Below are 14,262 nucleotides of genomic sequence, written 5' to 3'. Positions count from 1 at the left end.
CAAAGCCAGAACCCAGAAGCAGACCAGGACAAGGTAAGTTGAAACGAAGGTGAGTGTTTATTTACAAATTCAAGAGTGATGCTGAATAATCCAGGGAACAGAGCGGGCGGCGTGGATGAGTTGTTGAGGATGCAGTTGTTGGTCCAATGATGGCTCGGCAGCCGCCGACCATCAGGCAGAGGTAGGGTGAAGGTTCCGGACGAGTGACTGCAGATGGAACAAAACGGAGGTAAGTAAACAACAAACCAACAAGGTGCAAAACAACAAAACTAACGCTAGAGGCTCTAAGACTGATACTCTGGTAAACCTACTGTTCATGGCTAACGATCCGGCAGGGAATGGATGTTAGGCCAGAGCCTAAGAAGGGTGATGATCAGGACCAGGTGTGCAGATTGCTGATGGGATGCAGGTGCGGAAATCAAGAGAGCTCCCCGGAGCGTTCCAGAACCCTCGGGAAACTGGAGATCCCGAGCAGAAAAACTAGTCCACAGACAGGACCCGACTCAGACTGCCGGGATCGTTACAGTACCCCCCTCCGACGAACGCCACCGGGCGGACTCCCGGAGCGCCAGGATGGAGGCGGTAGAAGTCACGGATGAGGTCAGCATCTAGGATCTGTCGCCGCGGAATCCAACTCCTCTCTTCAGGACCATACCCCTCCCAGTCCACGAGATACTGGAAACCCCGGCCCCGCCGTCTGGAATCCATGATGCGTCGCACCGTGTAGGCAGGACCACCTCCGATCATCCGAGGAGGAGGAGGAGGAGGCGGAGGAGGCAACAGAGGACTGAGGAAAACAGGCTTGAGGCAGGAGACATGAAAGGTGGGATGGACTCTGAGCGTCCTCGGGAGTTTGAGTCGAACTGCCACCGGATTGATCACCTTCTCCACCACAAACGGACCAATGAACTTCGGTAACAACTTCCTAGACTCAGTCCGTAAAGGAAGATCCCGTGTGGCCAACCAGACCCTATCTCCGATGGTGTAGGTGGGAGCGGGGATCCGGCGACGATTCGCCTGGAGCTGATACCGGTCCGAAACTCTAAGGAGTGCCTTTCTGGCCCGATGCCAGGTCCGGTGGCAACGACGAATATGGGCCTGAACAGAAGGCACTGAGAGCTCCTTCTCCTGAGAAGGGAACAAGGGAGGTTGGTAGCCATACAGGCACTGGAAGGGAGACATCCCAGTGGCAGATGTAGGGAGAGTATTGTGGGCATACTCAACCCAAGGCAACTGAGAGACCCAGGAGGTGGGGTTGGAAGAGGCCAGGCAGCGTAGCGTGGATTCCATCTTCTGGTTGGCTCTCTCCGCCTGACCATTAGATTGGGGGTGAAAACCAGATGTGAGACTGACTGTAGCTCCAATGGCCAAACAGAAGGACTTCCAGACAGCAGAGGTAAACTGAGGACCACGGTCGGAAACGATATCACTGGGCAACCCGTGGACCCTGAAAACCTCCCTAACCAGGATCTCGGACGTCTCCGAGGCAGAGGGAAGCTTGGCAATTGGCACAAAGTGGGCGAACTTGCTGAATCTGTCCACGATAGTCAGAACGACCGTGTTCCCCTCAGAAGCGGACAACCCAGTGACAAAGTCCAGGGCCAGATGCGACCATGGTCGCCGGGGAATAGGAAGGGGGTGAAGTAGTCCAGAGCTGGGCCGATTGGTACCCTTATTCTGCGCACACACTGGACAGGCAGCAACATAACCCCGAGTATCCTCGGCCATGGCAGGCCACCAAAACCGTCTGCGAAGAAACGCCATCGTCCGAGCCACGCCAGGGTGACAAGCCATCTTGCTGGCGTGGGACCATTTGAGGACCGCAGGACGAACCGACTCAGGCACAAACAACCGACCGGGTGGACCGTTACCGGGACCGGGCTGCGTCCGAAGAGCCGCCATCACCTCCTCCTCAATCTTCCACCTAACAGCTCCCACGACGCAGTTCCGGGGGAGAATTGTCTCGGTCTTGGACCCACTCTCCTCCGTCTTGGAGAACATCCGAGACAAGGCGTCCCGCCTTGCCGTTCTTAGATCCAGGTCGGAACGTCAGGGAAAAATTGAATCGTCCGAAAACAACGACCACCTGGCCTGACGGGAGTTGAGACGTCTAGCCGATTGCACGTAAGCAAGATTCTTGTGGTCAGTCCAGACAATAAACGGTTGCTCCGCCCCCTCCAACCAGTGGCGCCACTCCTCCAAGGCAAGTTTCACCGCGAGAAGCTCCCGGTTACCCACATCGTAATTCCTCTCCGCAGGCGAAAGGCGACGAGAGTAGTAGGCGCAGGGATGGAGTTTACTGTCCGTGGAGCATCGCTGCGACAGGATGGCGCCAACTCCCACATCAGACGCGTCCACTTCAACGACGAACTGACGGGCCGTGTCCGGTTGAGAGAGAATCGGTGCGTTGGTGAATCGCCTCTTCAAATCCAGAAACGCTCGATCCGCCTCCGGATTCCACTTGAAGCTCCTGATACTGGAAGTCAAGGCAGTTAACGGAGCGGCCACACGGCTGTAATCCCGGATGAATCTGCGGTAGAAATTCGCAAACCCCAAAAAATCTCTGGAGCTGCAATCTCGTGCCGGGCTGGGCCCATTCCAGAACTGCTCTAACCTTCTCCTGGTCCATCCTAATCTCTCCCCTGGAGATGATGTACCCGAGAAAGGATGTCGTGGTGGGCGTGAAACTCGCACTTCTCGGCCTTCACGAACAGGCGATTCTCCAACAATCGCTGCAGAACCTGCCGGACATGCTGGACGTGGTCGGGAAGGTTCCTTCGAGAAGATCAGAATGTCATCCAGGTAAACAAACACAAAGAGACCGATCATATCTCTCAGGACGTCGTTCACCATACTCTGGAATACCGCTGGAGCATTGGTCAGTCCAAACGGCATCACCTGATACTCGAAGTGACCCATCGGTGTATTGAAACCCGTCAACCACTCGTCTCCCTCTCTGATCCGGACCATGTGATACGCATTGCGTAGGGTCTAGCTTGGTGAACACCGTAGCACCCTGTAAGGAGTCGAAGGCAGAACTCATCAAGGGCAGGGGATACTTGTTCTTGACCGTGATGTCATTCAACCCCCGATAATCAATACACGGTCGAAGAGAGCCATCCTTCTTACCCACAAAGAAGAATCCTGCCCCCAGGGGTGATGACGAGGGACGAACGAGACCAGCAGCTAGGGACTCCTTGATGTAGGTCTCCAAAGCCTCACGTTCAGGGCGGGAGATACTGTATAACCTTCCCTTGGGGTAGACAGCTCCAGGGAACAGGTTGATGGCACAATCATATGGTCGGTGGGGGAGGGGAGTGACAGAGCCTTCTGCTTACTGAACACTTCCCCCAAATCGTGATATGTCTCGGGAACCAGGGACAAATCTGGGGGTTTAGCCTCAATCACCTGACTGGGAACCGAATGGGGACAGGCAGTCTTGAGACAGTTAGCATGACAATCAAGGCTCCAACTCGTTACCTTGCCCGTCACCCAATCGAACGTGGGATTGTGTTCCTTCAGCCAGGGGTATCCAAGGACCAGAGGAACATGGGAAGACGGCAGAATGAAGAATGAAATCATCTCCGAATGATTCCCCGACAACAGCATCTTAACCGGTTCAGTCCTCATCGTGATACGTGCCAGACTACTGCCGTTCAGAGTGGTCGCTTCAATGGCTTCCGGCAATTGCTCCTTGGAAAGCCCCAGCTGTTCCACCAACTCGGCATCAAGAAAGCTTCCATCGGCACCTGAATCGATAAAAGCGTTAATCGCTAAGCTCTGATTCCTGTTCACAAGGGTAGCCGGGAAACGGGGTCTGACAGAGGTACTGAGAGGTTGAAACTGGCTCGCTAAAAGTCCTCCCAACTTTAGCGAGCCGGGCAGTTTGACGACCGCCGGGAACAAGTGGAGATGTAATGTCCCGAGCTACCACAGTAGAGGCAGCAGTTGGTCTTACGTCTATGTTGACGCTCCTCCTTGGTTAACCCGTGCCGCCCCACTTGCATGGGTTCAGAATCGAGAGAGGACCTCTCCACTAATCCTTTGTGGTGGAGAATGATCGACGTGTTCTGGTCCACCACCCGACCCGACTGGGAACTGAGAAGCTGATCGATTGGACGGACCCCATTGCTTCTCCCTCCTTCGCTCTCGGACTCGATTATCCACCCGAATCGACAAGGCTACCAAGCTGTCCAGGTCACTAGGCTCCGGATAGGAGATCAACTCATCCTTGAGCTGCTCCGACAGACCCTGGTAAAAGGCCGCTTGCAGAGACTCCTCATTCCACCCACTCTCCACAGCCAACGTCTTGAACTCGATCACGAAGTCGGCCACGCTGCGAGTTCCTTGGTGAAGCGAAAACAGGCGCCTAGCTGCGTCCCTCCCTCGGACGGAATGGTCGAAAAGCTTCCTCATCTCGGCCGTGAACCCCTGGTATGAAGCCATGCAGGGGTCTTGTCGTTCCCAAACGGCTGAAGCCCACTCCAGCGCTCGACCACGCAGCAACTCAATCACAAAGGCTATCCTAGCCTTGTCTGTGGCATAAGAGTAGGGCTGTAGATCGAACACTAACCCACACTGCATAAGGAAAGAACGGCATCTTCCCAGCTCCCCCTCATATTTATCCGGCGTCGGAACCTTGGGCTCACGGAAGGACACCGCTCCAGACGCGGCAGGCGAGATGGGTGAAACCGGTAGTGGATCCTCCACCGGAAACTTGCGCTGGTTCTGGACCTCCGTCAGACCGGTAGAAAGGTTCCGAACTGCCAACGCGATCTCCTGTAGCTCCGTGCTATGATGGCCCAACATCTTCTCCTGATGGGTAATGGCATGGCGAACAGAGTCCAGGTCCGCTGGGTTCATTACTGGCCGGATCGTTCTGTCACGAGTTACAAAGCCAGAACCCAGAAGCAGACCAGGACAAGGTAAGTTGAAACGAAGGTGAGTGTTTATTTACAAATTCAAGAGTGATGCTGAATAATCCAGGGAACAGAGCGGGCGGCGTGGATGAGTTGTTGAGGATGCAGTTGTTGGTCCAATGATGGCTCGGCAGCCGCCGACCATCAGGCAGAGGTAGGGTGAAGGTTCGGACGAGTGACTGCAGATGGAACAAAACGGAGGTAAGTAAACAACAAACCAACAAGGTGCAAAACAACAAAACTAACGCTAGAGGCTCTAAGACTGATACTCTGGTAAACCTACTGTTCATGGCTAACGATCCGGCAGGGAATGGATGTTAGGCCAGAGCCTAAGAAGGGTGATGATCAGGACCAGGTGTGCAGATTGCTGATGGGATGCAGGTGCGGAAATCAAGAGAGCTCCCCGGAGCGTTCCAGAACCCTTGGGAAACTGGAGATCCCGAGCAGAAAAACTAGTCCACAGACAGGACCCGACTCAGACTGCCGGGATCGTTACAATATACACACTATACTATACTATACTATACTATAACTAACTATATTAGTATATCTCCTGGCCTAGCCAGACACTACAATACCTAACTATATATACACTATACTATATTATACTATACTATACTATACTATACTATACTGTCACGGATTCTGCCGAGGCTGCTCCCCCTCCTGGTACGAGCAGGCGTCGGCGGTCGCCGTCCCCGGAGTACTAGCTGCCACCGATCTATGTTTCTGTGTGTGATTGCTTTTGTCTGTCTGTCACACCTGTGTCCTATTGTGTATTCATCACCTGTCCTATAAGTTCCGTCTTTTTGCTTGGTAGGATTGTGTGTTGTTGTTCGCCTGTCGTTGTGCTGCGTGTTTTGCTTCTTGTTTGCATTTGTTGTGTTTTACGCATTTTGCGTAAATGCTCGCCTCTTGTTGTTTGAGGTCGTTTGTTTTCCGTTTCCTTTTGGAAATTTTGAGTAAACTCTGTTGGACTGAGCCTCGGTGTCCTGCGCCTGACTTCCACCACACATACACCTCACCGCATGACAGAACAACACACCATCTCCATGGAGTCAGCAGGAACAGCGGCGATACCCGATTCCCTGGAGGACCGGATTAATTACCAGGACGCCATGATCCGGCAACTCGGGGGTCGCCATGGACGAGGTGTCCAACAGTCTGCGCCGGTTGATGAATCGGGAGGTGCCCACGCCTTCTCACACCATCCCAGCACCAACGGCCAGTCCTCCTCTCTCAGCACCGGAACCCAGTGGCATTCGGCTCTCGCCTCCCGAGGGCATATGACGGTTCTGCAGCCGGGTGTCAGGGCTTTCTCCTACAGGTAGAACTTTACCTTGCCACCATACACCCGGCGCCCTCGGGATACGAGAGCGTCTCCGCCCTCATCTCCTGTCTCTCCGGGAAGGCGTTGGAGTGGGCCAACGCCGAATGGAGGGGAATAGACGCCGCCACCATCACCTACGCGGAGTTTTCCCGCCGCTTCAGGACTGTCTTCGATCATCCACCTGAGGGGAAAGCGGCGGGAGAGCGTCTATTCCACCTCCGACAGGGGGAAGAGGAGCGCACAGGAGTTCGCACTGGAGTTCCGGACACTAGCAGCGGATGCGGGATGGAATGAGAGGGCCCTCATTGACCACTATCGGTGTAGCCTACGAGAGGACGTTCGTCGTGAGATGGCCTGCAGGGACACCAACCTGTCGTTCGACCAGCTGGTGGACATCTCCATCAGTCTAGACACCCTGCTGGCTACCCGCGGACGTCCCGAGTGGGGGTCGTCCATTCCATCCTCCAGCACCTCCGAGCCTATTCCTATGGAGCTCGGGGTGCTGGCGCTAGAGAGAGGAGGAGGGAGAACCCGAGGAGGGCCAACCCCTGCACCAACTGTGGTCGTGGAGGACACACCACGGCCAGGTGCTGGGGAGGGTCTTCTGAGAGAGGGGACAACAGGTCACGCACTGATATTTCAGGTGAGTAGGCGCCCCACTTACCCAGAGCTCTCTGTTGGTCACATGAGTATTCCTGTGCGTTTTCCACAGGTGGCACCTCATTCCCAGCATAAGGCGCTAGTAGATTCAGGCGCAGCTGGGAACTTTATTGATCGTAAATTTTGTGCTAGGTTAGGAATTCCCCTTCGGCCGGTAGAAGTTCCATTCCCTGTCCATGCATTAGACAGCCGGCCGTTGGGGTCGGGTCTGATCAGGGATGTCACAGCACCGCTGACTATGACTACGCAGGGGGTCATGAGGAGATCATTCAGTTCTATCTGATTGACTCTCCTGCGTACTCCAGTGGTGTTGGGGCTTCCCTGGTTAAGTACCCACGATCCTACCATAGCGTGGCAACAGAGGGCTCTTATGGAGTGGTCTGCCCAGTGTGTAGGGAGATGTCTAGGTGTTTCCATAGGGGCGACCTCGGTAGAGAGTCCGAACCAAGTGCCCGCACTGCGCATTCCCCCGAGTATGAGGATTTAGCACTGGTCTTTAGTAAATCGAGGGCAGCAAGGCTACCTCCTCATAGACAGGGGGACTGTGCGATAAATATCCAGACTGGAGCAGCTCTTCCCAGGAGTCATGTGTATCCCCTGTCTCAAGAGGAGACAGCGGCTATGGAGACATACATAGCCGAGTCCTTGGCACAGGGATACATACGGCCCTCTACTTCCCCAGTCTCCTCGAGTTTCTTCTTTGTGAAGAAGAAGGACGGGGGATTGCGCCCGTGTATTGATTATCGTAGTCTCAATCAGATTACAGTTAAATACAGCTACCCACTGCCACTGATTGCGACGATGACGGAATCATTACGCGGAGCGCGATTCTTCACAAAGTTAGATCTCAGGAGCGCGTACAATCTGGTGCGCATTAAGGGGGGGGATGAATGGAAGACAGCATTTAGTACCACCTCGGGTCATTACGAGTATCTCGTCATGCCATACGGGTTAATGAATGCTCCTTCAGTCTTCCAATCCTTTGTTGACGAGATTTTCCGGGACATGCATGGGCAGGGTGTAGTAGTTTACATCGACGACATCCTGGTGTACTCTTCTACACGAGCTGAGCATGTAGCCCAGGTGCGCCGAGTATTGAGACGACTGTTGGAGCATGACTTGTATGTCAAGGCAGAGAAATGCCTGTTCTTCCAGGAGTCCGTCTCCTTTTTGGGTTATCGGTTGTCCGCGTCTGGCGTGGAGATAGAGGTAGATCGGGTATCGGCTGTGCGTAATTGGCAAACTCCAACCACCGTAAAAGAGGTGCAGCGGTTCTTGGGTTTTGCTAATTACTACCGGAGGTTTATCCGGGCTTTGGACAGGTTGCAGTTCCCATTACGTCCCTGCTAAAGGGGGGTCCGGTGCGCTTGCAGTGGTCAGCTGAGGCGGACAGGGCATTTGTCAAGCTGAAGAACCTGTTCGCCTCGGCCCCGGTGCTGGCGCATCCGGATCCCTCTTTGCCTTTCCAAGTAGAGGTGGACGCGTCCGAGACCGGTATTGGGGCAGTCCTGTCACAACGGTCCGGCACGCCACCTAAGCTCCGCCCCTGTGCATTCTACTCTAAGAAGCTCAGCTCGGCGGAGCGCAATTATGACGTTGGGGACAGGGAGCTGTTAGCTGTAGTCCAGGCCCTAAAGGTGTGGAGGCATTGGCTTGAGGGGGCTCAACACCCTTTCCTCATTCTGACTGATCACCGTAACCTGGAGTACATCCGGGCAGCTAGGAGATTGAACCCTCGTCAGGCTAGGTGGAACATGTTCCTGACCCGGTTTGTTTTTAAGATCACATACATCCCTGGGTCCCAGAACGGTAAGGCAGACGCCCTGTCCCGGCAGTATGACACAGAGGAGAGGTCCATTGAGCCTATTTCCATACTGCCGGAGTCTTGTCTGGTGGCTCCGGTAGTATGGGAGGTCGATACGGAAATCGAGCGGGCGCTGCGTACCGACCCTACTCCCCCGAGTGTCCTGTGGGGCGGACGTAACGTTCCGCTCGAGGTTCGTGATCGGCTTATTTCTTGGGCTCATACATCACCCTCCTCTGGACATCCTGGTATTGGTCGGACGGTGCACTGCCTTAGCGTAAAATACTGGTGGCCAACGTTAGCCAGGGATGTGAGGGTTTATGTCTCCTCCTGCTCGGTATGTGCCCAGTGTAAGGCACCTAGACATTTGCCCAGAGGTAAGTTACATCCTCTGCCCGTTCCACAACGACCATGGTCCCACCTCTCGGTAGATTTTGTGACCGATCTACCCCCTTCCCAGGGTAATACCACCATTTTGGTCGTTGTGGATCGGTTTTCTAAGGCCTGTCGTCTCCTCCCACTGCCGGGTCTCCCTACTGCCCTACAGACCGCCGAGGCCCTCTTTACCCACGTGTTCCGGCACTATGGGGTCCCCGAGGATATTGTGTCCGACCGAGGTCCCCAGTTCACCTCCAGAGTCTGGGGGGGCTTTCATGGAACGCCTGGGGGTCTCGGTTAGCCTTACCTCGGGGTACCACCCAGAGAGCAATGGGCAGGTTGAACGTGTGAACCAGGATGTGGGTAGGTTTTTGAGGTCCTATTGCCGGGACCGGCCGGAGGAGTGGTCGAGGTATATCCCCTGGGCAGAGATGGCCCAGAACTCTCTCCGCCACTCCTCCACCGGATTAACACCTTTCCAGTGTATTTTAGGGTATCAGCCGGTCCTGGCACCGTGGCACGAGAGCCAGACCGAGGCCCCTGCGGTGGACGAGTGGATTCGGCGCTCGGAGGAGACGTGGGGACGCTGCCCATGTCCATCTGCAGCGTGCCATCCGTCAACAAAAGCGAGCGCCGATCGCCACCGCAGTGAGGGGCCGGTGTACGCACCGGGAGATCGAGTCTGGCTCTCGACCGAAACCTGCCCCTCCGCCTGCCCTGCCGGAAGCTGGGTCGGCGGTTTGTGGGGCCCTTTAAAGTCCTGAGAAGGTTGAACGAGGTGTGTTACAGGTTACAACTGCCTATAGAGTACAAAAATATTAACCCCTCGTTCCATGTGTCTCTTCTCAGGCCGGTGGTAGCTGGTCCACTCCAGGATAATGAGATAGGAGAGACCCCTCCGCCCCCCTTTGGACATCGAGGGGGCCCCCGGCGTACAGAGTCCGGACCATCTTGGACTCGAGGCGCCGGATGAGTGGTCTCCAGTATCTCGTGGAGTGGGAGGGTACGGTCCGGAGGAACGGTGCTGGGTGCCCAGGAGGGACATCCTCGATCCATCCCTCCTGACTGAGTTCCACCGTGGGCATCCCACGCGCCCGGGTCCGCGTCCTCCTGGCCGTCCCCGAGGCCGGGGTCGGCGCACGGCTGGAGCCGCGCGTCAAGGGGGGGGTACTGTCATGGATTCTGCCGAGGCTGCTCCCCCTCCTGGTACGAGCAGGCGTCGGCGGTCGCCGTCCCCGGAGTACTAGCTGCCACCGATCTATGTTTCTGTGTGTGATTGCTTTTGTCTGTCTGTCACACCTGTGTCCTATTGTGTATTCATCACCTGTCCTATAAGTTCCGTCTTTTTGCTTGGTAGGATTGTGTGTTGTTGTTCGCCTGTCGTTGTGCTGCGTGTTTTGCTTCTTGTTTGCATTTGTTGTGTTTTACGCATTTTGCGTAAATGCTCGCCTCTTGTTGTTTGAGGTCGTTTGTTTTCCGTTTCCTTTTGGAAATTTTGAGTAAACTCTGTTGGACTGAGCCTCGGTGTCCTGCGCCTGACTTCCACCACACATACACCTCACCGCATGACATATACCTAACTATATTACTATATCCCTTGGCCTAGCCAGACACTACAATACCTAACTATATATACTATACTATACTATACTATACTATACTATACTATACTATACTATACAATAACTAACTATATTACTATATCCCCTGGCCTAGCCAGACACTACAGTACCTAACTATATATACACACTATACTATACTATACTATAACTAACTATATTACTATATCCCCTGGTCTAGCCAGACACTACAATACCTAACTATATATACTATACTATACTATACTATACTATACTATACTATACTATACTATACTATACTATACTATAACTATCTATATTACTATATCCCCTGGCCTAGCCAGACACTACGGTACGGTACCAATGGTATCTCATTTTATTTCAAGCAAATATCAAATAACTGTCCATTGGTAATATCATATCACTGTCTATTGGTAATATCATATCACTGTCTTGGTAATATCATATCACTGTCCATTGGTAATATCATATCACTGTCCATTGGTGATATCATATCACTGTCCATTGGTAATATCATATCACTGTCTATTGGTAATATCATATCACTGTCTTGGTAATATCATATCACTGTCTATTGGCAATATAGTGTTCTGCTTGATTATTATCTGTTCTCTTTGTAGGAGCCCCTGGAAAAACGCTTCCATGGTGTGTCACCTCACGCTCTCACTGTCATGAAGGTCTGTGCTTTATACCTACCGGTAGTAATATCTGGTGACTGACTGACTGATTGGCTGACTGACTGACTAATTGGCTCTGATTGGCTGACTGATTGGCTGATTGATTGATTGGCTGACTGACTGACTGATTGATTGGCTGACTGATTGACTGACTGATTGGCTGACTGACTGATTGATTGGCTGACTGACTGACTGATTGGCTCTGATTGGCTGACTGATTGGCTGATTGATTGACTGATGGATGTATGGCTGTATTGATTAGTGTTGCCTGGTGATGGACCCGTCGTTGCGTCTGTCCTGTGAGGAGCTTTTGGAGCTGCCGTACTTTCTGGAAGAGGGTGGAGCCTGCTGGGGCCGCGAGGGGGATCGTCCCGGGAGACGCCATGACAACAAAAACTCCAGACGACGACAGGTCGGGGTAAGAGACAGACAGGCTGGGGTGAGAGAAAGACAGGCTGGGGTGAGAGAAAGACAGGCTGGAGTGAAGGTTCAGGGGCTTTTCTAAACCGTCAACCCTAACTCTTTTCTTGTGGCCCTATGTATGCTAGCTAAGTACAGTGGGGAAAAAAAGTATTTAGTCAGCCACCAATTGTGCAAGTTCTCCCACTTAAAAAGATGAGAGAGGCCTGTAATTTTTCATCATAGGTACACGTCAACTATGACAGACAAATTGAGATAAAAAAATTCCAGAAAATCACATTGTAGGATTTTTTATGAATTTATTTGCAATTTATGGTGGAAAATAAGTATTTGGTCACCTACAAACAAGCAAGATTTCTGGCTCTCACAGACCTGTAACTTCTTCTTTAAGAGGCTCCTCTGTCCTCCACTCGTTACCTGTATTAATGGCACCTGTTTGAACTTGTTATCAGTATAAAAGACACCTGTCCACAACCTCAAACAGTCACACTCCAAACTCCACTATGGCCAAGACCAAAGAGCTGTCAAAGGACACCAGAAACAAAATTGTAGACCTGCACCAGGCTGGGAAGACTGAATCTGCAATTGGTAAGCAGCTTGGTTTGAAGAAATCAACTGTGGGAGCAATTATTAGGAAATGGAAGACATACAAGACCACTGATAATCTCCCTCGATCTGGGGCTCCACGCAAGATCTCACCCCGTGGGGTCATAATGATCACAAGAACGGTGAGCAAAAATCCCAGAACCACACGGGGGGACCTAGTGAATGACCTGCAGAGAGCTGGGACCAAAGTAACAAAGCCTACCATCAGTAACACACTACGCCGCGAGGGACTCAAATCCTGCAGTGCCAGATGTGTCCCCCGGCTTAAGCCAGTACATGTCCAGGCCCGTCTGAAGTTTGCTAGAGTGCATTTGGATGATCCAGAAGAGGATTGGGAGAATGTCATATGGTCAGATGAAACCAAAATATAACTTTTTGGTAAAAACTCAACTCGTCGTGTTTGGAGGACAAAGAATGCTGAGTTGCATCCAAAGAACACCATACCTACTGTGAAGCATGGGGGTGGAAACATCATGCTTTGGGGCTGTTTTTCTGCAAAGGGACCAGGACGACTGATCCGTGTAAAGGAAAGAATGAATGGGGCCATGTATCGTGAGATTTTGAGTGAAAACCTCCTTCCATCAGCAAGGGCATTGAAGATGAAACATGGCTGGGTCTTTCAGCATGACAATGATCCCAAACACACCGCCCGGGCAACGAAAGAGTGGCTTCGTAAGAAGCATTTCAAGGTCCTGGAGTGGCCTAGCCAGTCTCCAGATCTCAACCCCATAGAAAATCTTTGGAGGGAGTTGAAAGTCTGTGTTGCCCAGCGACAGCCCCAAAACATCACTGCTCTAGAGGAGATCTGCATGGAGGAATGGGCCAAAATACCAGCAACAGTGTGTGAAAACCTTGTGAAGACTTACAGAAAACGTTTGACCTGTGTCATTGCCAAAAAAGGGTATATAACAAAGTATTGAGAAACTTTTGTTATTGACCAAATACTTATTTTCCACCATAATTTGCCCAATAAATTCATTAAAAATCCTACAATATGATTTTCTGGATTTTGTTTTCTCAATTTGTCTGTCATAGTTGACGTGTACCTATGATGAAAATTACAGGCCTCTCTCATCTTTTTAAGTGGGAGAACTTGCACAATTGGTGGCTGACTAAATACTTTTTTCCCCCACTGTATCTAAGTTTTGTGTATGTATCTTGTATTCTGAGTGCATCTACCCATTTAGCTCGCTATCTAGGAAAGGGGTTCTCAAAGTGGGGTCCGTGGCAATGACTATACATTGCATTCGGAAAGTATTCAGACCCCTTGACTTTTTCCAAATTTTGTTACGTTACAGCCTTATTCTAAAATTGATTAAATAAATAAAAAATCTCATAAATCTACACACAATACCCCATAATGACAAAGCGAAAACAGGTTTTTATAAATTTTTGCAAATTTAGAAAACAGAAAAAACAGAAATACCTTATTTACATAAGTATTCAGACGCTTTGCTATGAGACTCGAAATTGAGCTCAGGTGCATCCATTGAGCTCAGGTGTTTCCATTGATCGTCCTTGAGATGTTTCTACAACTTGATTGGAGTCCACCTGTAGTAAATTCAATTGATTGGACATGATTTGGAAAGGCACACACTTGTCTATATAAGGTCCCACAGTTGACAGTGCAGGTCAGAGCAAATACCAAGCCATGGGGTCGAAGGAATTGTCCGTAGAGCTCCGAGACAGGACTGTGTCAAGGCACAGATCTGGGGAAGGGTACCAAAACATTTCAGCAGCATTGAAGGTCCCCAAGAACACAGTGGCCTTCATTATTCTTAAATGGAAGAAATTTGGAACCACCAAGACTCTTCCTAGAGCTGGCCGCCCAGCCAAACTGAACAATCGGGGGAGAAGGGCCTTGGTC

General features: G+C 51.8%; 1 protein-coding gene across 1 annotated transcript in view; it reads left to right on the top strand.

Annotated features, from left to right (window-relative positions):
* The window catches only part of LOC121567691 (cyclin-dependent kinase-like 1), a 39,501-nt gene that overhangs the window by 18,097 nt on the left and 7,142 nt on the right, over positions 1 to 14,262 (top strand). The window contains exons 8-9 of the mRNA XM_041877906.2: positions 11,313 to 11,369; positions 11,632 to 11,787. Of these exons, the coding sequence (XP_041733840.1) occupies positions 11,313 to 11,369; positions 11,632 to 11,787 (213 nt within the window). The remainder of the gene's footprint in view (positions 1 to 11,312; positions 11,370 to 11,631; positions 11,788 to 14,262) is intronic.

This window comes from Coregonus clupeaformis, unplaced genomic scaffold, assembly GCF_020615455.1.
Source record: "Coregonus clupeaformis isolate EN_2021a unplaced genomic scaffold, ASM2061545v1 scaf1102, whole genome shotgun sequence".
Classification (NCBI taxonomy): Eukaryota; Metazoa; Chordata; class Actinopteri; order Salmoniformes; family Salmonidae; genus Coregonus; species Coregonus clupeaformis.
This window is presented reverse-complemented; position numbering and strand designations above follow the sequence as displayed.